The 27,459-nt window shown below is 38.2% G+C and overlaps 1 protein-coding gene across 2 annotated transcripts in view; it reads left to right on the top strand.

Annotated features, from left to right (window-relative positions):
* Nucleotides 1–27,062, top strand: part of MN1 (MN1 proto-oncogene, transcriptional regulator) — an 86,186-nt gene extending 59,124 nt beyond the window's left edge. The window contains exons 2-3 of one of the 2 annotated variants that reach the window (XR_013263837.1): nt 1,419–1,523; nt 15,818–15,951. Coding sequence is in view for 1 of the 2 variants with exons in the window: in XM_077461410.1 (XP_077317536.1) it covers nt 15,818–16,002 (185 nt within the window). In the remaining variant the exon portion in view is untranslated. Of the gene's footprint in view, nt 1–1,418; nt 1,524–15,817 lie in introns of both variants that reach the window. The other variant, XM_077461410.1, reaches the window with a different exon arrangement.
* Nucleotides 27,063–27,459: the final 397 nt, after the last annotated feature.

Genomic DNA, 27,459 nt, shown 5'->3' with positions numbered 1-27,459 from the left:
GGCCAGGACCAGAGAAGAGGGATCCGAGAAGGGGAAGAGCAACAGAGCAGGTAAGTATAACGTGTGTTATTTTTATGGGGAAAAAAATTACTTTACAATCACTTTAAGCTTTGACAAAGAAAACCTAGAAGCTTTCTATGCAGAGCTACCCTGGATTTTGCACTCTCCAGTTTTAGTAAATCAACCTGTTATTTTTTTAGGATAAATTTAAGGCAGGGTGCTTATGTACAATTACCATTTTTTATGTTCCCTCTAACATATGTAATCAATACTTTTGAATTCAGGCCCACTTTAACTCTACAGAAAAGACATTTTAAACAATTGTGTGCTTCCAATCTTATGGCAACAGTTTTGGGAAGATCCTTCTCTGCCCCAGCATGAATGTGCCCCTGTCCACAAAGCCAAGTCCATAAAGACATGGTTTGACAAGTTCGTTGTAAAGGAACTTGAGTGGCTTGCAGTAAGCCCTGACCTTAACCCTATTTAATACATTTGGGATGAATTGGAACGCCGATTGCCAGATCTTTTCATCCAACATCAGTACCTGATACATTGCATATTTCAACAGACGCAATTCAAAATCTTGTAGAAAGCCTTCACAAATGAGTGGAGGATTTTAAAAGCTCAAAAGAAGGCCGCTTCATATTAATGACCATGGCTTTCTGTTGGGATGTCCAACCAGCTTATATAGATGTGATGATCAGATGATAACAAATGCTTGTTTTATAGCATCTTTACCGGAGAGTGTAGGTCTAGTACTCAAAGGTTGCTGAATTTCTGTTTTTCTGAGAATATAGACCAGAATATAAGAATACAGACACCTCCTCCCTTCTCTTTTGACACAATCGATCATAAATCTATAGGAGCAATCAAGCAAGTGCAAAGCTACCATTGTACTCGGATAGTAGACAGCCAAGTATGCTCTGAAAACAGTGTGGCATGTCTTGTAGACACTTGCCATCTATGTAAATGATAAAAATCCATTTTATAAAGCTGCATAGATATCTGCATTATGCATAAAAATGTTTACATGTGCATGATGTGGAGGTTAAGCGGCCTTTTTTTATTTGATGTTATGTGAAAATGAACTGTGATATAGAAATCACACATTGATATCGGTTATCTTTTGAAAACGTGTTTTGTGATTGGCAATTACACACATCCACCTTGAGATAACCCCTAAAATGTACTTGCTAAAATGAAATGACTTTAAAGAGAAAAAAAAGCCTTTATCGAAATGCCCACAGAGTTTCCTTGAACAGACAGATTAAAATATTACAACATCTGTATCTGCATCTCAATTTTACATCAGGAAAATAACTATGTGATAAGAATCTATGTTTGTAGTAGAAGTACAGTTATATATTTCATCCTGCTGTGCTGACTGGTAAAATTGATTGAACTCCTTTTAATTTTAGGGAAGAACATTTGCTAGGTTTCTGTGTAGCTGCTAGCTGGAGTTTGCTACTTCTGGGAATACAAATTACAAGGATGCCCTAAAGAGGATTGAGAGATATTTCAAGGTAACCTAAAATAAACAGGAATGAGACGATGTCGATGATATTGCTTACAGCATCTGAATCTCTAATTGTTCTGCTAGCTTCCCGTGTATGATAGACATTTCTGCTCATGTTTGTGTGCCTCTTCTTTGGTTTTGTAACCAGAAACCGACATCGCAGTACCTCTACTGTTGTTTTATCAAGTAGTAGAACTATAGGTTAACAGAAACTTAAGGTGCACCCAACCTAAGGGCATGGAAAGCTGCAAAGGGCCCTATTTGCAGCCCATGTGTCTGCAGTTAGCCGCTGCTGTTGTAAAGGTTTGTTGACTTTTGGTGATTATAATTCAATTTCACCAATTTGGGATGCTGGGTGGATATTGTAAGCTTACAGAGTGTATATGGAGGGCTCCATATTCTACAATTTTATAATTCTTTAAAGGGAATTGTTTCATCACGCTGAATGTGGTCACGCAGTTTTTTCCAGACCTTCTTTAATCAGCTGGACCCAGGACATTCCCACACCAGGATTTTGGGCATTCATGGCATACCATGGCTTATATAAAGACTCTTTGTTGTAGCTGATTGTTTTATATAAACGTCCATCTTGTCTATACCTAGAAAACCATTGTGATTTACATAGTTACATACTTTTAGTCCGGTTGAAAAAAGACACAAGTCCATCCAGTTCAACCAACAAAAGGGGAAAAAATATAATAAATAAAAATCATACAATCCTATATCCACAGTTGATCTAGAGGAAGGCAACAAAAAAAAAAACAGCAAAGCATGATCCAATTTTTCCAGCAGGGTAAAAAAATTCCTTCCTGATTCCCTGAGAGGCAATCGGATATTCCCTGGATCAACTTTACCTATAAATGTTAGTATCCAGTTATATTATGTACATTTAGGAAAGAATCCATGTCTTTTTTTTAAAGCAATCTACTGAGATGGACAGAACCAGCTCTTGAGGGAGTCTATTCCACATTTTCACAGCTCTTACTGTGAAGAAACCTTTCTGTATTTGCAGATAAAATCTCTTTTCCTCCAGACGTAAAGAGTGCCCCCTTGTCCTCTGTGATGACCTTAAAGAGAATAACTCAACACCAAGTTCACTATACAGACCACTTATATATTTGTACTTGTTGATCATATCCCCCCTTAATCTTCTCTTCTCAAGAGATGAATAGATGGACACTAATGCATGCTTGTCAAATTACTTTACGTTGCGCCACTAAAGTGTCCCTATTGCTTTAGCAGTTTTTGTCTTCCCCAACTGGACACAAAGGCAGCATACGGTCTCAACATCACCATTTGTTGAGATTTTACCGCCAGTATGTGCATTGACAATTTCGTCCTTGGTAATGTGCGTCCATTTTTAAAGAATGAGCGCAAGACCAGCATACAAAATAGAGTTGTACCTATGTTTATGTATTGTATATTTTTTCAGCTCTAGAAAAAAAAAAATAACTAGCATACCTAGAATGTGAGGTAACCAAGAGGTTATTATTTAAAATTGTTCTCTTGGGTGGCAGTTTGTGTGATTCAAGGCCTATCACTAATGCTTGTTGGTTTGATGAAAGTACCTCGATAAGCAATGTACGTCAGTATACAGAGACATATAGCGTGTCTCGCTAGTGACCGAGGAAATAGCTGTAGCCTTCTTTTTTTTTTCTGTTAAGCTATCCTACATCATGACGATCAATAATCTATACTGTAATGTTCATTATGTAATGCTTTTACAGTGGGAATCCTGGCCATATACACTGTCAGGATTTATTTGTGATCACCAGCTTGCTTGATAGCCACATCTGCTAGAAACCTGTTACTCCACTCTTCGATAAATCATATCAGCAATGATTTTCTGTCATGTTATGGAAAATGAAAATACTTGTGCTATTTTTTTTTTTTTTTAGAACTCAAGCAGACCTTCAGAAATCAAAGCACATGTTGCTGGATTGAATTGAATTAATCCAAGTTCTGTATTGTTTGATGTAGTGTTTTCAGCAATGCATATATCACATCTCTAAATGGTTGTAGCCTATACTGTAAAGTGCAGGACCTAGCTTCAGCTGAATTGCCTGTTTTTATCCTAATGAATGAAATTAAGCTGAACTCCAGGCAGATAAATACCATTTAATGTAGTTATATATTCCTTTGAAATAAAATAAATGTAATCTTACATGCAACTAGCATAAGTACCTGTTTCTTTATACCAATCTCATCCTCCGCACAGCAACACTCTTGGGAGAAGAAGCTGCAGCACTAGGAGTCAGTCAGACCCCATTGCATGCGCATGTGCTTAATTTCATAGGAAGATGAGCAGATTGGATGACTATTCAGTGTTGGTGCTTTTTTATTGTCCAGTCAGAAGGCTGTGAGTGGGGAGGTTATTCATCACTTAAAGCGGAACTAAGGCTGGCCATACATGGAGCGAATTTCTTTTCAACCAAGAAATTCACTTGATTCCCCCATCAACACAGACAGATCATTGTCTTTTCCTGGTTTGGGGCGCGGAGGAAGCCGTCCCCACCAGGAGAAGACGTTGATTATCGCTAGCGGCTATAGCAGCCGCTAGGGATAATTGGCAGAGAATCCGGCAGGCTGGTTGTAACCAAGTTGATCATTCAGCCTGCCCATTAACGGTTCAAATCGCGGCCAGTTCCTTCTGAACCCGGCCAAGATTTGAACCATGTATGGCTGGCCCTGAACCAAACCATTTAACAGTTTCCTAAAACAGGCATGTATTAAATGATAACTATCACAGATTGTTGTGAACTGAACTGTCAAGTCAACAAATAACTTTGGTCTAAGCTGTTAAATGTGCAATGAAGATCAAACAGAGGATAAGATGGCAGCTTCCTTGGGTGTAAAACATTGGGGGGGGGGGGGGGGGGTTAGTTCCACTTTAACTCGAACAAGGAAATCGCTTTCATCCCAGGTGACACCTGGTGTCCAAGATGTGCAATGGTGCATGGCTCACCTAAGTGGTTGGATGTGTGTTTTTTTTTAGCAGTTTGCCTTTAATTCAACCTTAGGCCATATATTTGCTTTATTTTCCATTGCTTACTTTTTAAGAATTCATCTTAATTTTCTACCATTGTTATTTACAAACCTGCCATGCCCACCATGCCCACATTGCTGTTTGCAAGCTGATCATTTTTTTAATGTGGTTGATGTTGTTTTTTTTTTTATTGGGAATGCTTATATTTAATCTAATCGTTGATGAGTTTTGACCATAAGAACAAAGGGCTGGTGGCATCTGCCTGTCCTCTGTTGCACCAGGACTTGCCAATATTTCTGATGAGTCAGATTCAATGGATGGAAGGTGGCACCTTTGAATACCACCTTCATTAAGTTTTACAGAGATTTTCCAATTATTTGGAAAATATCTTTCTCTGAGGGTGTCCCCATAAATGGTTTGAATATCATTCAGATATTATCTCAGGCTTTAGATTGTAGTCTAAATTAGCAAAATCTTTATGTTTGGAATCCAAAAAAATGCAACTGTGGATTGTACGAAGAGCCATGGATGTCTCTAAACAACCGTAAAATCCCTCAGGTGTGGTTATTATGCAGCTGGGTTTGATATCTCATTGTTGCTGTTTGTCAGTTTAAGGTGTTCTTTTCCATACAAAAAGATTCTAAGCAAGTTAGGATACTTTACAGAAAGCACCAACTATTTCTGTTTCAGAATAATAAATGCCGTGAGATAGAATTCCAGAACTCTGTTGATATTTGGCTTACTTAAGCCAATCACCTTTCATCAATTTAGGGAAGTCAGAAAAATAAAAAATACATTTCTGCACTTTGCACACTGCTGTTTGCTTTAGTAAATATGCATTAAAGAATATGCGTATTTGCACTGATTTTAAAAAGGAAACTGTTAAGAAAAAAACATTGAGAATCGGAGAGCAGTATTCTACAGCAGCTAGTCAAAATTATTGATACATTTTCCATTAATGAAACATGAAGCCAGGTTGGTTTCTGGTATTAACATCTCCACCTTTGTTCCCATTGTCTTATCTTCAACTGGGTCTGATTTCTAAAAATGGGAGCAAAAAGTGAAGCAGCTGACCAAAGCAGCTACAATAAGTCCTGTTTCCCTTTTGAAGAAAAATTAAAGATGAAACCTGATTGTTTGCTATTGACAAGAAACCTGTTTTGTTAAAATTTCCTGATTTTATAAAAGCAAAAAACCCTAAAAACTATAGTATACTGCACACATGTACAGTGGAGAACTATGCATTAATATAACACACACACGCTATACACACACACACATATATATATATATATATATATATATATATATATATATATATATATTATACACTGTATATTGCACATACATGTAGATTCAGCAAAGGTTTTGCAAGCTTTCAAAGGCCTTCCCTAAAATAAAAAAAGTCTGGCTTTTTGATACATGTAGACGGAAACGTATCTGCCGCAACCAATATGTCATGCTGTCATGTTGTAGATTTGTCAAAGAGAAAAAAAAATGTAACCTGTCCTAAGGCAATGGAAATTGTGTTACGACTGTCCTTTGATTCATTCTTGGTAATGTAAGTAAGCCTTGTAAATAAACTAAACCGAGATGCAGAGGCTAACTCTGTTAATTGTTATACGAGACAAGGTCGGTTCCCAATAAACCAGCCTGGATATATGATCCAAATAAACTGATGTTGCCTTTGCAAGATCGCTAGCAGAGTGATTCACGCTTGGTTGCCTATCGGGGATGGCTGTTGCACACTGGACTCACGCTGTGTGAGGATATGGGCAGCCAAGGAGCAGTAGCTGACGGTTTGTCAGAGCCTTTGAAGAAGTGTAAGGGACGAGCCTCCAGGCCAGTAGCCTTTCTAAGGATCCTCACCTCCTGTTTGTCACTTTAATCTCGCCAGCAAGCTGAAAGAGGGGAGCTGATTCTTCAACAGACCTTTAAAAGGCTGCACTCTTTCCATTGTCCACGCCTTTGATTGTGATAAAATGTGACAAAAACGGCACACAAAGCCTAACAAAATGTGTAGACTTTACTATTATGCACTGTATGGCAACTTTAGTTATTTGATACTAGCTCTGCAATCGTACAATATGTGTGTGTGTATATATATATATATATATATATATATATATATATATATATATATATATATATATATTGTGAGGTCAGTGTGTGATCATATCCATACTTTTTATCCCACATAACGTGTTTTGTTATTTTGCCAATAGTTATATATATTCTTGCTGCACAAACTGTTGCCACTGTATAAATCCTGCATAATAATGATATTCTTTGTGAACACTAGAATGCTACTTGGTCGTGTTTAAGTCTATTGTACATTATATAAATATTAGCCTCCCAGAATAGAAATTCCCTTTTGCCTTCCACTTTCTCCCCCAGTGATGCATGCATTTTGTGCAGAAAAAAAGCGCACGGAACTGCATCTTGTGTGAACTGGCCCTTAGAAAATCTCCCCCACCATGTTTGTTTAGCTGCATTTTTTTGCACACCACAAAGCATGAATGGTGTGAACAGGACAAATAGAAAACAATTGTTTTTCTGTACCCTGTTTACACCATACATGTGCGGTGGTGTGCAGAAAAAAAAGTCTCAACGTACTTGGTCTGAACAAACCCTTAGAATTGTCACCAGAACAAGAGGTGAGGGGAAATCTTTATATGGGTGTTGTGAAACACATCTGTAACATGGGATCTTTTCTACCATGATTTTTAAATATGTCTTGATTGCATGTGTCTTATAGTTTAACTTTGTTATGTATGGATTATGGTTCATGGTTTGTAAAAGTTTTTTTTTTTGGGGGGGTATGTTGAGTAGTTAATATTGCAATCCCAACCACGACACTACCTGCCTGGAGTTTGCATGTTCTCCCTGTGCCTGCGTGGGTTTCCTCAGGGTACTCCAGCTTCCTCCCACAATCCAAAGACATGCAGGTAGGTTAATTGGCTTTTGTTCAAAATTGGCCCTAGTATATGAATGGGGACCTTGGATTGTGGGCTCCTTAAGGGTAGGGACTGATGTGATATGCAATGTACAGGAATAGGGACAATTGTAGACACTCACTCAGGTTGAACTGGATGGACTGGTGTCTTTATTCAACCTTACTAACTATGTAACTATGTAATAGGTTCAGTCCATACTTTGGGGGTTTTTTTTGTTTGCAGGTTCTGGATTTGTTTCAGTGACAATTGTTTAAGGAATTCCTCTCTCTTTGGAAAGATTTCCTATCTCTTCCCGTTGCATGTCTGGGAAGTGCATGGAACAGGATACAAACAACACCTCTCCCGAACAGGATACAAACAACAATAAGTAAACTGATAGGAGTTCCCTACTGTATCCAAACACAAAAAAGGTGTTGATTTTGCATATACATTTAGAGCCAGACCTTCTTCTAAAAATGGCAAGTGCTCCACCTTCAGTATCTTCTGAGTTAATAACTGAAATGAGCATTTAGCCATTGAATTCAGAGCTTGTGGTCTGCATACTTGCATACATTAGTGACTCAGAAAGGACTAAAACCAATGAATCAGCATTTCAGCCAGCGACCTAGTATTTTCAGCAAAGGCAACTGCCATTTTCTTCCCAAATTGTTTATGCACGGTACAATTACAGAATTGCTTGTGTTATTCAGTACATGAGCAGCTAACATTGATATCACATGTTGGTTTATAGACTTATATACTTAGACTAGTCAAAGAGCTATTAATATGGCCATAGTTCCATCGCTCATCGTCGCAGCCTAGTAAATTTCAGTTCTTTGAAGTCAGGTGAAAGCTGAATTGCAACCTGATCAGAGAATTCCTGCATTTGCGCAATACTCATTTTTATATAGTCTTCTTGTGTTAACCAAATGTGCAACTCTATTCCGATTTTAGATTTATGGTATATGTTCTAATTTGTAAACATAAACAACCCAGTCCACCCACGCCTTGTAAAAACATCTACTATTTGGTTGATTTACTAAAACTGCAGAGTGTAAAATCTACCGCCAGTTGTGCATGGTAGCCAGTCAGCTTCTACCATTTAAGGAGAAGTACAGACAAAGCTCATTTGGTTGTACTTCTCCTGTGGTTAGTTCTGCACTCCTGTGACCCATTTTCAGCCAATAGTGGACTGTGGCGTTACAGAGCCGGTCCAGGCTGGAGAAAGATGCGACCATATGGTTGGGATCCGCCCAGGACCCTAGCACCTGTCGCAGCCTCTCAGTGAGCCACTGGGAGCCTGAGCCAGCCACTCCCACCCTCTCCACAGCCCAGCACTCCAGTGGGCATTGAAGGGGCAGAGCAGAGAGCCACTGGCTAACAGTCACTAGCTTTCTGCTCACGGAGCTCTGAGAACTGAGCGATCAGCGGCGTTTGGTCACTCAGTTCTCTGGTGGGGGACAGATGCAGCATCGGATCAATGCTGCATCCACTTAGGTAAGTATGATTTCTAAATAAATAAAAATCTTTCTCTTTTAAGACAAAGCAAGTAAGGGTATTGATAAATAAGCACACACATGCACACACTACCCATGGCATCTGTGTTTTTAAATCGTGAAGAGAAGTCTCTTTTGCACTGTGAGGTTGATTGACTAAAGAAGCAGACCCTGTTCAGTAAGCTTAGTTTCTATGGTTAAGCAGTAATCACTTGTAATACCTGATCATGTGCAAGGAATTAAAAAAAAAAAAGAATTTTTGCATGCACATGATTGGATGATTGACATGAACACCACTCCAATTTATTTACTTAGTGAACATTTACTGTACTTTGTTATGGAATCATTTTCTACTTCAATTGATGATGGGGTAAATGTAGAAAAAGAAATAATTCTAGACATTAGATTTTTCTCAGTGAATGAATATTTTTGTAGCTGTGTAGATATAATATTTAGGATTATCATTTTGCAGAATAATTAATATAACATTTGGCTTTTTGTTCTAAAATGTTTCTGAAAAAAAAAAAAAAGAAAAAGCAAAACAACAATAGGTTAACCCCATTCCTCCAAACTTACTGTGTATTTTCTCTCCAAAGAAATAAGATATTTTCCCCTTTTTTGATGTGGCAGTATAATCACATAAGTTCATCTTGTTAAGTAAAATATGACTGAAGTACACTTCCCAAGCTTTTTTCTGGAATCCTTATTTCACTGAGTTCATTGGAGCAGAAAAGCAGAAGTACTTATGCTATCTCTCACTGTAAACCTGTTATCTCGGGCCTCCCTTCCCTTTTGCAGTTCCATGCTACATTACATGCCATGCATATTTAAAAGATGCGGTAAAATGAATTTATCACTGCTGCCTCAGAGATAACAAATGCTTTAAACTTACATATACATTAACTGTTTAATGGCACGAAGCAGTGACCCCTTTTTTCTTTTCTAGGTTAATGCTTTGATTTTATTAACAACCTTCCCTCCAGGCAGAAAATTTCACAATATAACAGAACAGTTTCCCAATTGTTTTACTGCGTATGTTATAGTTTTTTTTTTATAACATAGGATTGGATGTGGTTGTAGATGTCTCCTCTCCTATCCTAGCAGGGCTCTTTCGCTATAAATCATTGTTGCATTATGTTAAATTGGTTTGTTGCCCTAAAAAATGGCTTTCATTGGCAGTCCCTCACCTTTATCTGGCAATAACTCACTCACCAAGTGTTTTTTTTAAAAGATGCCTCTAAATAACTTTTTCCTGTTATCTTTCGGCCGGTCACGTGACTCACGGCCGCTCTGCTGCTACAATCCAGGTCTACAGCAGGAAGAGCTAAGATCTCCCTCTGACGTTGGGTGGGAGTCACGTGACCGCTTTGCTGGCCGCTCGGCACCGCCCACTGTAGCCTCAGATCATAGTAACAGAGTGGCCAGTGTCACCTGACCGGCTTGAAGCTAATTGAAAATTAGTATCTAGAGGCATCTTTTTAAACAAACACTTGGAGAGTGAGTTATTGCCAGATAAAGGAGAGGGGCTGCCAGGATATTTTAAAGTTTTTTTATTACGAATAGCGACAGGAGGGGGAGCAGACACAGGAGCTGACAGGCACGGGGGGTGAGGAGGACAGCAGAGATCAGATGACGGAGGCACCACGGTGGTCAGGGCTCAGCAGCCATGATTATCGTGGTCAGTTTACAGAGGGGGACACAGGAAGTGGCAGGATCAGCCAGGTTTTTTACAGTTCAAAGAGGGGCAGGTTAGACAGCACAAGCACTGTGCTGTTTAATCTGCTATAAGGGAACAGGATCTCTTCCTTTTTTTTTTAAAAGGGTTACAAGCACTTTAAAGTTCGGGTCTGAAGAAATTGTTACCCTTGCAGTGGTTCCCCCCTTTGCGCTGCAAGTTTTAAAGAGGTAGTAAAGTAGTAAAACTCTTGATATTTTTTTTTACCAGCACCACATACTAGCACATTATGACAAGCTTACATGTCAAAGGATGCCCTCCAGTGCTACACTGTCAATTCATTAACCAGGTTTTCCTTCCGGGATTGCTCTGTTCAGCTGCTTGAATGGTCGGGCCACTATGATGTCACTGTCATGTCATGTTACGCACAAGTGTCACATCACTACAGCACAGAGCGGGTGCCATAATGTACTCTAATCTGCTCTAGCACTGCTCAATGTACATTACCTCTTATAGGCTAGGAAAAGCATTTATGGAATAAGAGATCAATTTAGCCTTTTCTGCCATAAAAAAACCCCAGCTGTCAGTGTTTTTTTAAATTATTTTTTAAGTATACTGTCGGTTTAAAGTGGTTCTAAAGCCTAAATTTTTTTTTTTTTATCTTAATGCATTCTATGCATTAAGGTAAAAAACAACAACATCAGTGCACCAAAATCCCCCTCTCCCCTTATACTTACCCGAGCCTATTCTCAATTTAGCAATGTGCACGAGAGCCAAGGCTCTCTCCCTCCTCAGATTGGGGTAGATTGTTCCCTCTGCTATCAATCAAATGCTGTGACAAGGGAGCTGGTGATGGGGCCGAGCCTCCCAGTCTGGGTCAATAGACACTTGAGAGTGAGCCCGCACAAATGTCCCCATAGGAAACTGTTTCCTATGGAGGCTATTGTAGAAGAAGAGGAGTGCCAGCAGGGAACACCAAAAGAAGAGAATCGAGGCTGCTCTGTGCAAAAACCATTGCACAGAGCAGGTAAGTATGACGTTTATTTTTTTTTATTTTTTTATTTTTTTTAGAAAACAGGAACCTTTAGTATCACATTAACTGCTTGTTTTATCTAGTGGATGATAAATAAGATGAATTACTTACCTTACCTTACTCCTTGCTTACCTGGCAGCCAGTGCTCTCCTCCAGGATACAATGTCCTGAGATGTGGGGGGTCCTCGGCATCCTCATGTAGAATGCAGGACTGATGTTCCTGTATGTGCTAAGGTCAGGCAGCAAAGAGAAGCAGCTTTAGGGGACCAGTCTTACAAGAGGGAATTCTGAAGGTGCGAGGAATAAGGTAAATAGGGGGGGGGGGGGGTCACTTTAAAGAATTATGGTACCTTTTCTTCAGCCTGGTTCAGCTTTAATATAGATATAGCAATTGATTAATACAAAAGTCTAGTAATCTTGTGTTCACTTTACTTAGGTGTAATTGGTGTATATTCTTAATTTTAGATAGTTTTGCTTGAAGGTTTGAAACATTTTGTAATTGAGATACGCTTATAAAGTACAGAATTGCTGAATACCCTGATCAGGGTTGTGTTAAGTGAAGGGAGTAGAGTGAAGGACTGATAAATTGGTTCCAAATGATCTGATTCACGCTTCCTCATGTATTTCCAGTTTAAAGTGAATTGACTTTATGGAAAGCAAGATCACAGGGATGTTGATTAGACTAAAATATTATATTTAGCTTTTAGGTTTTTGCTACCACAGCTGAGATATCAGCAGTGGAAAACTCTCTGTGTTGTCACCTTTTATTTAAATCTCTCTGGAAAAAGCTGCATAGACGCTGTGTAGACACACAGCTTTAAGGCACTGTACCTGGTCGCTGCAGATAATCATTTAATTAGAAATGTGCCCTGAGCAAATCTGAGCATTGATGGATTCCACAGAAATAGGTTAGCTTATCTAACTAGTGAGGACAGAAATTGAAAAAATCTGCACCCCCTGAAGATTTGCCCAACCAATACCTTTTTCCCAACATATATATTTTTTTTCTTCTTTTTTTTTTATAGTCAAAAAGCGCTCCTTCCTTGTTCCAGCTTAGTATACCAGTGATATTCTTTAAAGCAGAACTTTGCCTAAAAAGGAAAGTTCTGCTCACCTTCTTTCCCCCATCCTCTCATTCTTACCTTTTTTTTGGGGGGGGGGAGGCTTGTATTTATTTATGACAGGTTCGCCCACTTAGCAACCTTCCCGGAAAACATCACATGTCCCAGGAGACTGTGGGCCCATTGAGAGAGTGCAGCGTGTCTCAAGCATGCACAGTAGGAAGTTTACTGTGAAACAACAGGAAGTCACAACATGCTTCCCATAAGAAACATGGGGACTTGAAGACTAGGGAAGAACCAGCTCGGGTGAGGACAGAACTGGATCCCTGGGCTGGAAAGTGTCTGTATATTAAAAGTCAGTAGCTACAGTATTTGTGACTGCTGACTTTTATTTATTTTTGTATACGTTACATAGTTACATAGTAGGTGAGGTTGAAAAAAGACACAAGTCCATCAAGTCCAACCTATGTGTGTGATTATATGTCAGTATTACATTGTATATCCCTGTATGCTGCAGTCGTTCAGGTGCTTATCTAATAGTTTCTTGAAACTATCAATGCCCCTCGCTGAGACCACCGCCTGTGGAAGGGAATTCCACATCCTTTCCGCTCTTACAGTAAAGAACCCTCTACATAGTTTAAGGTTAAACCTCTTTTCTTCTAATTTTAATGAGTGGTCACAAGCCTTGTTAATCTCCCTTTTGCGAAAATGTTTTATCCCCATTGTGGGGTCACCAGTATGGTATTTGTATATTGAAATCACATCCCCTCTCAAGCGTCTCTTCTCCAGAGAGAATACGTTCAGTGCTCGCAACCCTTTCTCATAACTAATATCCTCCAGACCCTTTATCAGCTTTGTTGCCCTTCTTTGTACTCGCTCCATTTATAGTACATCCTACCTGAGTGCTAGTGCCCAGAACTGGACAGCATATTCCAGGTGCGGCCGGTGTTCTGCCATATAGTGTCCTGGCATCGGATACTGTCCGCTCCACACTGCGCAAGCGCAGCACGGAGCAGAGGAAGCTTTGGAAAATCGGAAGATGAACGGCGCCTGCGCCGTGAGTCGAGATGGTAGACCCACCATCCAAGTGGACATAGGGATGGCGGTATTAGAGGGCCCCTCGCAGGCTCGCTTCGCTAGCCATGCGCAGTACACAGCAGACACTATCCGATGGGGGACTCTATATGATAGGACCCCGGACCAGAATCTTGTAGAGTGGGAGAATTATCGTTTTATCTCTGTAGTTGATCCCCTTTTTAATGCATGCCAAAAGTGACCAAAGCTCCTCTAATATCCTGCTCATATAAGCAAATTACTACCAACTGGCTGAGGATGGTCACCAGGCTGTACTTGATAATGGAAATGATGAAGCAACTTAATTACTCCGTAAAAATGCATGCTTCCTCTGCCCCTTGTGAACTGCTAAGGGGGAACTTTTCTGTACCCATTCTACTTTTCAGTAAAAATCAATGGTTGGAGATTTGGATACAAAAGATTCCTATGTCTTTACAGTGTAACTTCCCTGTTTTAACTGAATCAATCTTGGTACAGATTTATTATAACTAGACTGGGACTGGGATTCCAGTAGATTACCCCAGTTTGCTAACCATATTGTGAGTCCTAATTTTTTCAGATGTTCAATAGGAAGCATTGTGATTACAATGATTTCTTTGCAACCATACTGTGTGTTGTTGAATTAGTGTGAACTGTTGCTAAATGATTTTCTAGTGAAAGTGAAAAATATGTTGTTAGCTTGCCAATTTAGGGGAAGTAAGGCCTCATTTAGATGGGCTTTGAAGTTTAAACATCCATTAATGCACGTATTGTGTTAAGACATGTTTTTGATGCTTTTATGACATGTTTTTAACGCCTTTTCACTGCACTAAATAATGCTTTCCAGGCACCACTTCTGTGTTGATTTTCTATTGTATGGATTGCATCTCAAACTCGCTGTAAACACCACAGGAGCATTTATGGTGTTTTTGAAGCGCATTTACATTTACATCAATAGGACTGTTTGGGGACCAGTAAAGCCAGTCAAATGACATGTCAGATCAATCATGTGAACAACACTGGTCACTGCAATGCACATAGTTTTGACAGGTGTTTGAGGGGCTCCTACAAAGGTAAATGAAAAGCCTGAATTTGAAATTAGTATAAACTTAAGCCTGCCATAGATGGCTCGAATCTTAGTTGGTTCAGCAGGAACCGGTCGAGATTCAAACCATATATGGGCAGGCTGAATGTACCCATGTTGATCAATTAACTTGGGTACAACCGACCTCTGGCATTTTACATGTGATTATTGCTAGTAGCTGTTATGTCTTCTCCTTGCGGGGAAAGGCTTATCCTGCCCCCGCCCCCATCAGGAGAAAACAATGGCTCAGCGGGAGGGATTTCCCTGTCAACCCGTGGTTGCAAGAAAGAAATTTGCTTTGTCTATGGCTGGCCTAACGGTGCATCTTGATATTTATATTTAGCAATTCATGCTGCCTCCCCACTCCTTCAAGCAATTAGCCCTGAATGGCCAGTGGCCAGGCCCCAACACTACTACGTGGTTTGGAACAATGATGTCATCAACCCAAGTAAGCTATGACCCCAGAGCTTACTCAGGGTGGACTCCTGCAGTGGCGCGGTGCCATGGATACATGAGTATATCTTGTTGGGGGGGTCCTTTCACTTATTTACTCTTTGAACAAATAAAAAAATGTGCTGAGCTTGACTACTTAACAAATCGCTAATTAATAAAAGGGTAGCCACGTGAACACAGAGGTGTATAGATGGAGAAAATTTGGAAATTACACCATCAGTTTTATTGTATCTTTTGCTGTAAATTTACATTTTCTCCACAGAAGTGTATAGGCTTTATAAATAAAAGGTTCAAATAAAGCCAAACAAAACCCTGTTTTATTTTGTCTAATCGCTTTATAAAATTGATTGAATGCGAAGGTCAGCAGATCCATGTATTTTGTTTGTGTGACCGCTGACGATCATTGTCTGACTAATAATAGGTGAGGTGAAAGCAGTATATTGCAAATTGTTGTTCAAGTGCTACATATTTATCACAATGCATTGAAGAAGATGCTAAATTTTTGTCTCATTGTTTCCCTACAGCCCACGATCTTCCCCAGAACAAGACCTCAGCAGCGGCACAGAATGGAAGCCATTTGCAGTGCCTATCAGTTCACTGCACAGATGACATTGGGGAGTCAAAGGGTAGGACTCCTGTACCTACATGGAGATCACTTCATTCTGACATTTCCAATAGATTTGGAACTTTCGTGGCTGCCCTGACTTGAAAAATGAGACAAAATAAACTATTTCTTTTTTTTTTCTTTTTTTTTTTTGGTTCATTTTCCTAAGAGGCCGCTAATAATAGGTGGACTAATATTTTTTTTTTTTAGGTTGGTACCTGCTTAGTGGCTTTTGGACTCAGAAGGGTTAGTTTGAAATAAACCTCATATTTTTGAAACTTTTGCCACAGTATGATACCAGTGTTAATTCTTCATCATCCAGCACATATTATACTTTTTTCTTTAAGTCATTTCCCTGTAAAGTTGACTTCTGGTTTATCTGGGCTAGAGAAGGGCTTTTGTATGTTAAACATGTATATGTATTTTCTTTACTGCTTTTGTTCATGCTACATAAACATATTATTTCTAGTAAAAAAAAAAAACATAAACAAAAACTTTTCTGTTAAAGAAGGTTGGTGTTTCCTATTAAAATGTCATATTGTATTTGACCATGGCTGAGTTACAAGAAAGGGAAACTGAATATTGAACTGTCTTCTGTTATCCACATTTATTCAATGAGGCTTTTATTTATTTTTATTTTTTTTGTTTGTTTGATGACCTAAAATGGATATTTACAGCTATTTTGCACATAGAATTGTATGTCTTTTTTTATACATCATATTGTTGGAAATTGTTTGCAAAATAAATGACGAGACAAGTAAGGTATGTCTCCATGGATATCATGGCCTATGATCTCTGACTTGTGATTGGTTAAGTTACCATGACACGTGCTGCCGTGGCAACTTGACCAATCACAAGTCAGAGATTACAGACTGAATATTTTTGCAGGTATATTCAATAAGGCAATGGCAATGTTCAAAAAGCAGTAACCCATAGCAACAATTGAAAAATCCAGTCTTAATCTTGCCGACTTCAGTAACTCAAATGCTATGAGCATATGCACTTTGAACTTCATCATTGTTTTCATACTGCTTTAAGCCCAATGCGAAGGTACGTTAATACTGAGCTTATCTAGGTCTAAATTCAGGTCATAAGGTGGTTATTGCAGAAACAATACTTGGAAACTGTTAAAATATTCACATCAATTTGATTTATTTTTGTGGAATTTATTGTGCAGATCTGTACAGTGTTCTTATTTTGGGAATTTCATAAATTAAATGAGGTTACATGTTTCAGTTATTTGGTAATATGGTGAGTTTAATTCTTTCCTTGATTAGCAAACTTCAAAGTCTACTAGACGTTATATATAATAATATATCTGGCCATTTTGTCTACTTGTCCTGATTTAATAGAACAGTCCTAGTTTGTGGTCCAGGGAGGCTCCACACCTTTAAAAATTTCCCTTTCCCTTGGAAAACCTTCTTAATTGATTTGCCAATTTGGATTTTCCCTGCCAATTGCTATGGTTTTTCCCCAAGATGGGCTGGCACCAGGAATATCTGCAAAGAGCTCTTCCTCTCATAACAACAAACATTACATTTGCTAATTTTTTTTAATATGAAAGATTGTTCAATGGCTGGATCCAACATGTACCGCATGCATCACTGTCAGATCCCAATCATGCCCATATTATTTTCTACTTTCATTAAACATCCCAGTACACAAAACTACATTCCAAATTGTTTTCACATTTTTTTCAGTTGACATTGTTGACTGTCCAAAAATGATCACTATAAGGAATGGACTGCTTTTCAGACTATTCTCCTTTCCACCTCCTATGCATTTCAGCCATGCACTAGTATATTATTTTTGGGGCATAGAGAATAACCGTCAACATACATAGTTTGTTATTTTAGTTTCCAAGAACATTTTACATTGCAGGTTTGCCTGCTCAAAAGTGAAATTCTGGTTCAGACCTCCCTATGTGGTATAACCTAGGCCACCACAAGCACTTGACTCCCAACACACACACACAGCTGCTGGTTGAGAAAAGAATAAATAGAAAACTTGGCAAGGTGGCTGGCCTATGGCAACGCATTGCTGCTGTCAACTCAATTATTTCACAGAGGGTTTTGGATCAAAATTTTACTTTTTTGTGGTTCAGTTTTACTGAAAAACATGTAAAGCGGGCACCATAATAAATTGAATTATTATTATGAAGTATACAAATAATCTGAAATTAACTGGTTGCAAGATTTCTTTTGATGGTGCTCAAAATAGCACCCATGTGGCCATGTTTTAGAATGAAATCCAGAGATTTTAACCAAAGAAACTCTTTATAAGATTTAGAAATATATTTACAAAATATTTGATCACACTATTGTGACTGGTAAAAAAAAAAATCAGTTACCTCTTGAATCCCCTATTTTTCATGGTAACATTTTAAGATAAAACAAAAGGAACACGTTTGCTGCAATATCATCTCCAATCTCTAAAATTGGAGGGTTATGCCATGCGTGAATAACGTAGTAATGATAATGAACTAGGTAAAGGAAAAAATACTGCAATCAGTTAGTCGGCATCTATTTTTATTGTGATTATACTGAGAGTATGATAGTGTGAGAAGATATAGAAGCTCAAATAAGCCAGATGAATAATAATATTTGTGTGATAGTTTATTGTAAAGATTCCTTCATCTGTATAGTAGCAATCTGGGTTTGGTTCAGCATCGGATGTTTTTTGCAGCTCTTGATGTTGGTGGGGGGTCTCACTCCACCATGTAACTCTGCCCTGTGAATTCTTTTTCCATGTATTCCTATGACATTGCTCTCCAGAAGGAGGTACCAATACATCCTGCTGTCTCCAGGGTCTTGGCTATCATAGTAGGTGAGGTGAGGCTGATCTCCTTGTTGGTGTAACAAAGGCAAAACCTACTTGAATTTAGTATAAAAGGAAAGTTTTGAGTACATTTCCACTTTTCCTATATACAGTGGGGAGAACAAGTATTCGATACACTGCCGATTTTGCATGTTTTCCTACTTACAAAGCATGTAGGTCTGTCATTTTTATCATAGGTACTCTTCAACTGTGAGAGACGGAATCTAAAACAAAAATCCAGAAAATCACATTGTATGATTTTTAAGTAATTAATTAGCATTTTATTGCATGACATAAGTATTTGATACATCAGAAAAGCAAAACTTAATATTTGGTACAGAAACCTTTGTTTGCAGTTACAGAGATCATACGTTTCCTGTAGTTCTTGACCAGGTTTTCACACACTGCAGCAGGGATTTTTGCCCATGCCTCCATACAGACCTTCTCCAGATCCTTCAGGTTTTAGGGCGGTCGCTGGGAAATACGGACTTCAGCCCCCTCCCAAGATTTTCTATTGGATTCAGGTCTGGAGACTGGCTAGGCCACTCAAGGACCTTGAGATGCTTCTTACAGAGCAAATCCTTAGTTGCCCTGACTGTGTGTTTTTCGGGTCGTTGTCATGCTGGAAGACCCACCCATGACCCATCTTCAATGCTCTTACTAAGGGAAGGAAGTTGTTGCCCAAGATCTCACGATATATGGCCCCATCCATCCTCCCCTCAATACCGTGCAGTCGCCATGTCCCCTTTGCAGAAAAGCAGACCCAAAGAATGATGTTTCCACCTCCATGCTTTACGGTTGGGATGGTGTTCTTGGGGTTGTACTCATCCTTCTTCTTGCTTCAAACACGGCGAGTGGAGTTTATACAAAAACAGCTCTATTTTTGTCTCATCAGACCACATGACCTTCTCCCATTCCTCCTCTGGATCATCCAAATGGTCATTGGCAAACTTCACACGGTCCTGGACATGCACTAGCTTGAGCAGGGGGACCTTGCGTGTGCTGCAGAATTTTAATCCATGATGATGTAGTGTGTTACTAATGGTATTCTTTGAGACTGTGGTCCCAGCTCACTTCAGGTCATTGACCAGGTCCTGCCATGTAGTTCTGGGCTTATCCTTCACCTTCCTTATGATCATTGATGCCCCACGAGGTGAGATCTTGCATGGAGCCCCAGACTGAGGGAGATTCACCGTCATCTTGAACTTCTTCCATTTTCCAATAATTATGCCAACAGTTGTTGCCTTCTCACCAAGCTGCTTGCCTATTGTCCTGTAGGCTATCCCAGCCTTGTGCATGTTTTCAATTTTATCCCTGATGTCCTTACACAGCTCTCTGGTCTTGGCCATTGTGGAGAGGTTGGAGTCTGTTTGAATGTGTGGACAGGTGTCTTTTATACAGTAACGAGTTCAAACAGGTGCAGTTAATACAGGTAATGAGTGGAGAACAGGAGGGCTTCTTAAAGAAAAAATAGCAGGTCTGTGAGAGCCGGAATTCTTACTGGTTGGTAGGTGATCAAATACTTATGTCATGCAATAAAATGCCAATTATTTTTTTTTAAATCATACAATGTGATTTTCTGGATTTTTGTTTTAGATTCTGTCTCTTACAGTTGAAGAGTACCTATGATAAAAAATTACAGACCTCTACATGCTTTGTAAGTAGGAAAACAAGCAAAATCGACAGCGTATCAAATACTTGTTCTCCCCACTGTATTTGGGTTATTATAGATGTATGCAAGGGATGAATAAAAGGACATTTAAAAATCTTTTGTATTTAATATCTTGGCAAATCGTACATGGGCCAGTTCAATTAATTTGTTTTTTTCTTGGGTTCCACATGGTAATAGACATAAAGCTTAATCTATTCAATAGCATTTTGGTAGATAAAATTTTGGTAGAAAATTATGCTGCATATTGGGCACATGAACCTAATACTAATAATATAATATAAGAAATATGCTGAAAATGGAAGCATCAGTATAATTTATGTCATCACTGGCCATTGGGCGAGTTTTAGATTGCTGTTTAAGTGAATCTATTATTTAAAAAAAAGTCCTTCTAGCGAGTATAAAGTACAGGCACCTGCACGTACTTGCAGCACCACTCTTACTTCTAACAGGTAACGCTTGGATTTTTCCAGGTAGTGTGAGAACTTGCCCTTTCCCTTCTGCCCCCATATTTCTATTTGCCCATTACCCTCCAGTACACTGGAACTTTGCAGTTCAGGATGGCTAGCATTGGGTCAGGCAACTAGAGGTGGAATGAGAGCTGAACCTGTGTAGGTATCTGCACGTTATCCCTACTACCATCTATGCTCTCTTTAAAGTCACTTTAGGAAATTAGATAAAATCTGGTAGTTACTATCACATGTTTTGAAACCTTGGTTACATGCAGACTTAAACATATGTTGGCATAGTTTGCTCTTACATTTGTTGAAGGTGGCATTGTGCAACTTCACTATGACCATTTTACTCAACCCAGGACTTGGAGAGTTGAGGTTCAGCTGTAAGACAGACCATTCTTTGTGCTAATTAGAATGAAAGGCTGCCTCAACATACTGTTCTGTGACAGTTTGAAATTTAGTCTAATACTATATACGCTGAGATAGCAGGGAAAGGATTTCCCCTTGTATTGCCAGCATTTAAATTACATATAAATGGACAGATATATTTCTGTTAATGAAGGCCAGAGGGATAACTGCCCACACTTTCACAGCTTTCATAAGTGTATGAACCCACCATGACTCTCATCTAACGGTGATAACACATGCATTACTTCTTCACTCTTCTACATAGAAAAGTGAAGGGTCGGGATCACTCACAGGAAGCTCATTATCGCCCTTTTGCAGTTACAGTAGGAAATGGCATAATAAGTGATGCTTCAGGCTAGGAACATTACTTGTTTTAGTTGAGATGCCTAAGGTGGCCATACGCTAAATGATCTTTTGATACTTGCTGTGATTTACAGTTGTAATTATGTAAATGCTTGATTGGAATTATTTAATTGGATCTGTTGAATGATTTTTATGATTTTTATGATACATGTATGGGGTACAATCTGGGGTTCCAGATTGCTTTGTCAGTTCACATAAAATCTGAGAAGGATATCAATATTATCAGTAAATTGCGCATCCAGTCAGATTACGCCTTTCTTTCGCTTAGTGTATTTAGTAAAAGATGGCTGGTGCATGTCTGTTGTGGGTTACTTCGCCTTGCACACCACATTTTGAATGATAAAATAAACCCCATACAATGTATTTCTAGCCATTCCATCATTAAGGTTATATAACAGTAAAGGAATCAGGTTGAAAATGCTAACAAAGTACAGATTTTTTTCTATATGCTAGCATATAATGAAATGCCTGTAGGGCATTCAGTACTGTGCACTTAATTCACCTTGTGCTGCATGTCAGTATGGTGAACATTGTTCCCTTTAGTCAATGCATTGTCATTACTTGCCATCATTTTCACCAGTCGATGAAACATCAAGCCGAGTTCACTGCCTGTCACTGGAAAACTGACCAATCATCTTGTGTGTGAACAAGGACATTTCTGCCTATGGACTCATTAGTCTATGACCGATCATTAATTTATCTGCATTCAAACTGCAATACAAGATCACCCTTAACACCATTCCATGCCACCACAGGGAATACTGGTTTAATTATTAATTTGTTTCAGGAGCTAGAACGTGGAAAGCCTAAACATTTAATCAAGCTTGTAAGCATTGGTTTCTTTTTTAGAAAATGGATTGTATATTGTTCATAAAGGTAAATAGAATCCATTTACGAGTAAAATGACTCTATATTAGCTAACAAAACCAAAAATATACCAATAGCTAACCATTAAATCATGTTCTATTTCTATAAAAATTTATTTTTTGTATGGATGACCTAAAGTAAAGTGATTGTCTCTCATTCTCCTTACTGAAAGTATTTTACGTTCTCTTCGCCTCCTTAGCAGAATACATTATTTACACACAAGGCGCTCTTTCACTTATCAGTTCTTTTAGACAAATAAAGGAATATGATTATTATTATATTACTATATATTTTCAACAAGTCACTCCATTGTTTTTTGCCATAAGCACAAGACTATACTAGCATGAATCAAAATAAAGAATTATATGAAAAAAATCTGATATTTATTTTCAAGGTATTTGCTTCCAAATAGAGCAGATCTAATATAGCTTGGATTTTCTGAAAGTACAAAAAACAATTGATATAAAGTTAAACTGCACCTTTATAAATTTAATTATATACATATACACAAATATATATGGGGCACACCAAAGTTACTCTGAAATTATTTGATGATTTTGATGTGGCTGCACAATCCACTATAGTAAGTATAATACAGTAATTTCTATAGTCAAGTTCATTATTTTAAATAAATGTGATTATTTATGTTTAAATAAAAGAGCATATCATTCTCCATGCTGTATTAAGCAACAAAGCAGGCATTTTTTTATGTTAAATACGCTGTCTTATTTTTTTTTTGAATGGCAGAATAGCTTGCCATCCTCAAGTGAAAATTTCACTCCACAAAGTTAGGAACTTTGACCATTAGATTTAGAGCTGTGTAATCTCCATGAACGCATGGTTTATACTGTTTGCTTTGTTGTTTGAAAATCTCATCTCTTTCACCATACACTTCATCCCAGATAAGTATTGCATTTTAGCTAGCCATGGCTGTAATTGTAGCAAAGATGTGAAAGAGCCCATGGACATGAGGTGACCTTTGCAAAATCCAATAAAGGCCAGGCTGGGAAATGACTGTATTTCTGCTAGACCCTTGATGACCTCTGCCTGGCCAATCTTGAGGTGGAATTTAGCCAGCTGGTCACTATTGTTCTCTTGGATTGTGGCCAGCACCAGGGCTGCATAAACCAGTTCAAAGGATGGTATGAGCATACATGATTATGCTACCATTGTTCTAAGAACGTATTCATTGCCAGATGGATTTTCCAGCCACCATATTATGTGTTGGCATTTTTTGTTTTAATATAAATTAATAGTGCATCACTTTTATGCACAACACAACGGTTAGATTAGGTCCATACAAGACTGTAACTGTAAATATAAAATTTTACTCATATGACACATCTGGTTTATATCATGAAATGTTCTGCTTAACTTTGAGTACATGTACAAGTAAAAGCAATGTACATGGCAGTATAGTTTGTTGTAGCGGTGCACCCTCTACACCACCCCCTTAATGTTATGTCACTTGCTTGAACTTTGTTACACAACAATGCATTATGCATCCTGGAAATACACCAACTTTGCTGTGCCCTGTCTTAGAAAGAAATTCATGCTCTAACAGGAAAGTATACATTTGGAATCATGTCATAACTATGACCAGTTATTGGCCTCAATTCACAAACCTTTAGCATCATAATAGGAATTTTTAATGATTATAAATGTCAAATCTTTTGGCTTTAAAGTGAAACTAACCCCATCAATTTAAAGATGAAGTGAACCCATCAATTTAACGATTTCAAAAAACAGTTACATTCCCGGCATGTGCCAAAATGTAACACATTGCTTGTGCTCTCAACCAAACGGTCAAACCATTCAATGGCTTGTGTTAACTGATCACATGTTCAAGATGGCAGCTTCCTTGGCTGAAAACGATAAGAGGGTTTACTTCCACTTTAACTGTTTCAAAAACAGTTACATTCAGGAAATGCCATGAATACTAAGGGGTTGACGTACTAGAACTGAAGAGTGCAAAATCTGGTGCAGCTGTGCATGGTAGCCAATCAGCTTCTAACTTCAGCTTGTTTAGTTAAGCTTTGATAAAAAATAAAAAAAGTAAGCTGATTGGTTTCTATGCAGAGTTGCACAAGATTTTGCACTCTCCGGTTTCAGTGAATTAACCCCTTTCTGTCACATTTGCTTCTCAACTGAACAGTCAAACCATAAAATGGATGGTGTCCTAACTAATCACATGTGCAGCTCCATGGCAACTGCAGATCAAACAGAAACCAAGATGACAGCTTCCTTCGCTAAAAAGATCCCTATGTTGCAAAATTAGAATTTTTAAAGCAATTCACTATCTGGACTAATGTGTTCTCATGCATACTTTTTATATTTTTTATTTTGCCATGCACAGGCTGCTAGCTTGGAACCAATACAGAAGGTCAATAAATTCACGTGGAGTTAATGCAGATTTTGTTTGGTACACCTTTAGAAAATATTCTCTAAAAAGGGCACATTTACTTAGCATGGCCATAAATGGTGCAAATTTCTTTCCTGCAACCACGAGTTGGAAGAAAGAAATTTGCACTATTCCCCCATCAACACAGACAGTGCTGACAGGTGAATCCCTCCTGCCGAGCAATTGTCTCTTCCCGGCCAGTTTAGGGGCGGCTGGGAAAAGACAGTGATTATTGCTAGTGGCTATAGCAGCTGCTAGCGATAATCTTAAGAGGATCCGGCAGGCTGGTTGTACCCAAGTTTATTGATCGCTCAACTTGGTATATTCACCCTGACCATTAACGGTTTGAATTTCAGCCAGTTCATGTTGAACCGGCCAAGATTCGGACCGTATATGGTCGGCCTACCCTGTAGAAAAGGAGAGTGGGTGTGTTTATAATTATAACATGTTTTGAGTTTTATCTAGACAATTGAGAACTAGAATCAGATTGATTGCTATAGACAATGCCTAAACATACCACTTCTTGTAATTTTTAACATGAAGAGCATTGTGTTCTCAAAATACACACTTGCATAATCAATTCTATAGTATGTATTTATAAAAGCCTCTTGCACAGTCCTTTGGGATATAAGTAATGAAAACTTTTGTATAATATAGAGAACAAATGCGTGTTACACATCTGACTTCTAAACACTTATTATTTCAAGTTTCTGGAATATTTTCTAAATCTCTGGCTGTCAACTCTATCTTGTATATCATGAAATGATTGTGCATGTTTATGTTGCCATTATAATACAAACCAATTGCACTATCTGTCAACCACCATATTATTGATAATAGTGCATGTTCTGAAGTTTGTTAAACTTAAAGGAAGTCATTTATTAAAGAACTCAAAGCGTTCATTTTTGGACAAATATAATGTGTTCAGGCAGGGTAGTCGAATTGTGACATATGGAAATGTTTAAATTATTGTAAGGGGTATTCCGTAGACATATCTACAGCTATCTACCACTGTCTATAGAATGCTGACATGACAAGATTTGAACATTTCCAAGAGGGCTGAGCTGATGCCCATACATACATAAGGAAATAAAATGGGTAATAAATATATAGCACAGGCTAAAAATGATAAGAGTAACAACATCACTTCTTGAACAATGCATAGAAAAGGCTGCTATGAGTGGACAATTCTCCTAAAAGCCATGCTTATACCTACCTACTGTTTTATTGGCCTGTATTTTTATAGCCAGCAGCCCACAAGTTTCCTAAAAGTTTCCGTTGATGGTTTTGCAATGCTGCACACCATTTAGAGAGCGGCAACATGGTTATGGATATTTGTTAACCTAATAAATGCAGAGGGAGGGGAAAGATTTACTAAAACTGGAGCACTCAGAATCCGGTGCAGCTGTGCATGTTAGCCAATCAGCGTCTAACTACAGCTTGTTCAATAAAGCTATGACAATAAAACCTGGAAGCTGATTGGTTTCTACGCAGAGCTGCATCAGATTATGCATGCTCCTAGTTTTAGTAAATCCTCCCCACTGTTTTTTTTTAGCTCTAGGTGATATTTGATTTTGTACCCATTGTATTTGACGAAAATGTATAAAATGTATAGCTTGTCACATTTCTCCAGAAGCTACAACTGTATTTTTCCCTTTTTATACATAAATCGTAGCTCAAATCTTTTCATAAAACAAAATTTAAGGTGCCAAAAAAAGGATTTTTTTAATAATATATATCATATATTGTTTTCATATTCACTTTGTCAGACTGAACTGTCAATGAGCAGTCATTACATGTACTGTGAGTCACATATAGTACAGCTTTAAATCATATGTGATAGCAATTTCTTTTCCATAGGATTTGTTTAATAGGATGGGGAAAAACACTGGTAATCATTACTGCATAGCAAACTCTTCTTCAAATGTTATTGCACATGTAAAATATGGAAATGTTAACTCTGCTGTGTGTTTAGCAATCTGTAATCTTTTATTGACTATTGTTAAATTCATTTTTAAATGCTTGTTTGGAAGACTGTGACAATAGCTCATAAAACCGAGTGTTATTTTTCTTTTTTTAACAAAAAATATGTAAAGTGCAGTCTTCTGTATTCATGCATATTGTATATATCTGTATATGTTTTACCAAAACGGCTAAATAACAATAAATATGATGTTAATGGTGATACGTGTCTTTGTCTTGCTGGTAAAGCTGGAACTTAACATTTAATATAGAACAACGGGTCAATACACAGTTGAACTACATGTATGGGAGCTGTTTCACCTGTCAGAATTTGTAGTTCTGTCCAATCAGTCCTGAGAGTAAGTGAGGTAGTGCTCACTTTTATTTACGGTAATAAAGTCCGGTCACCTACTCGCCCTCTGGCTGTGATTGGACACTGAATGAAAAGTAGCAGAACATAAACCTCATCCTTCTGCTCACTTTTCTCTCTTGATATGTTTTTTTGACATTGTATATGCATGCAACACCTAAGTGTTGGACTGAAAATGTACTCTTATGTATAGTGTTTAAATTTGGTGTCTTGCCATACACCAAATTTCTAGTTTGAAACCAATATAGAA

The sequence above is a fragment of the Lithobates pipiens genome, unplaced genomic scaffold (assembly GCF_037356315.1).
Source record: "Lithobates pipiens isolate NorthernLeopardFrog02 unplaced genomic scaffold, aLitPip1_a1.2 Scaffold_3, whole genome shotgun sequence".
Taxonomy (NCBI): Eukaryota; Metazoa; Chordata; class Amphibia; order Anura; family Ranidae; genus Lithobates; species Lithobates pipiens.
This window is presented reverse-complemented; position numbering and strand designations above follow the sequence as displayed.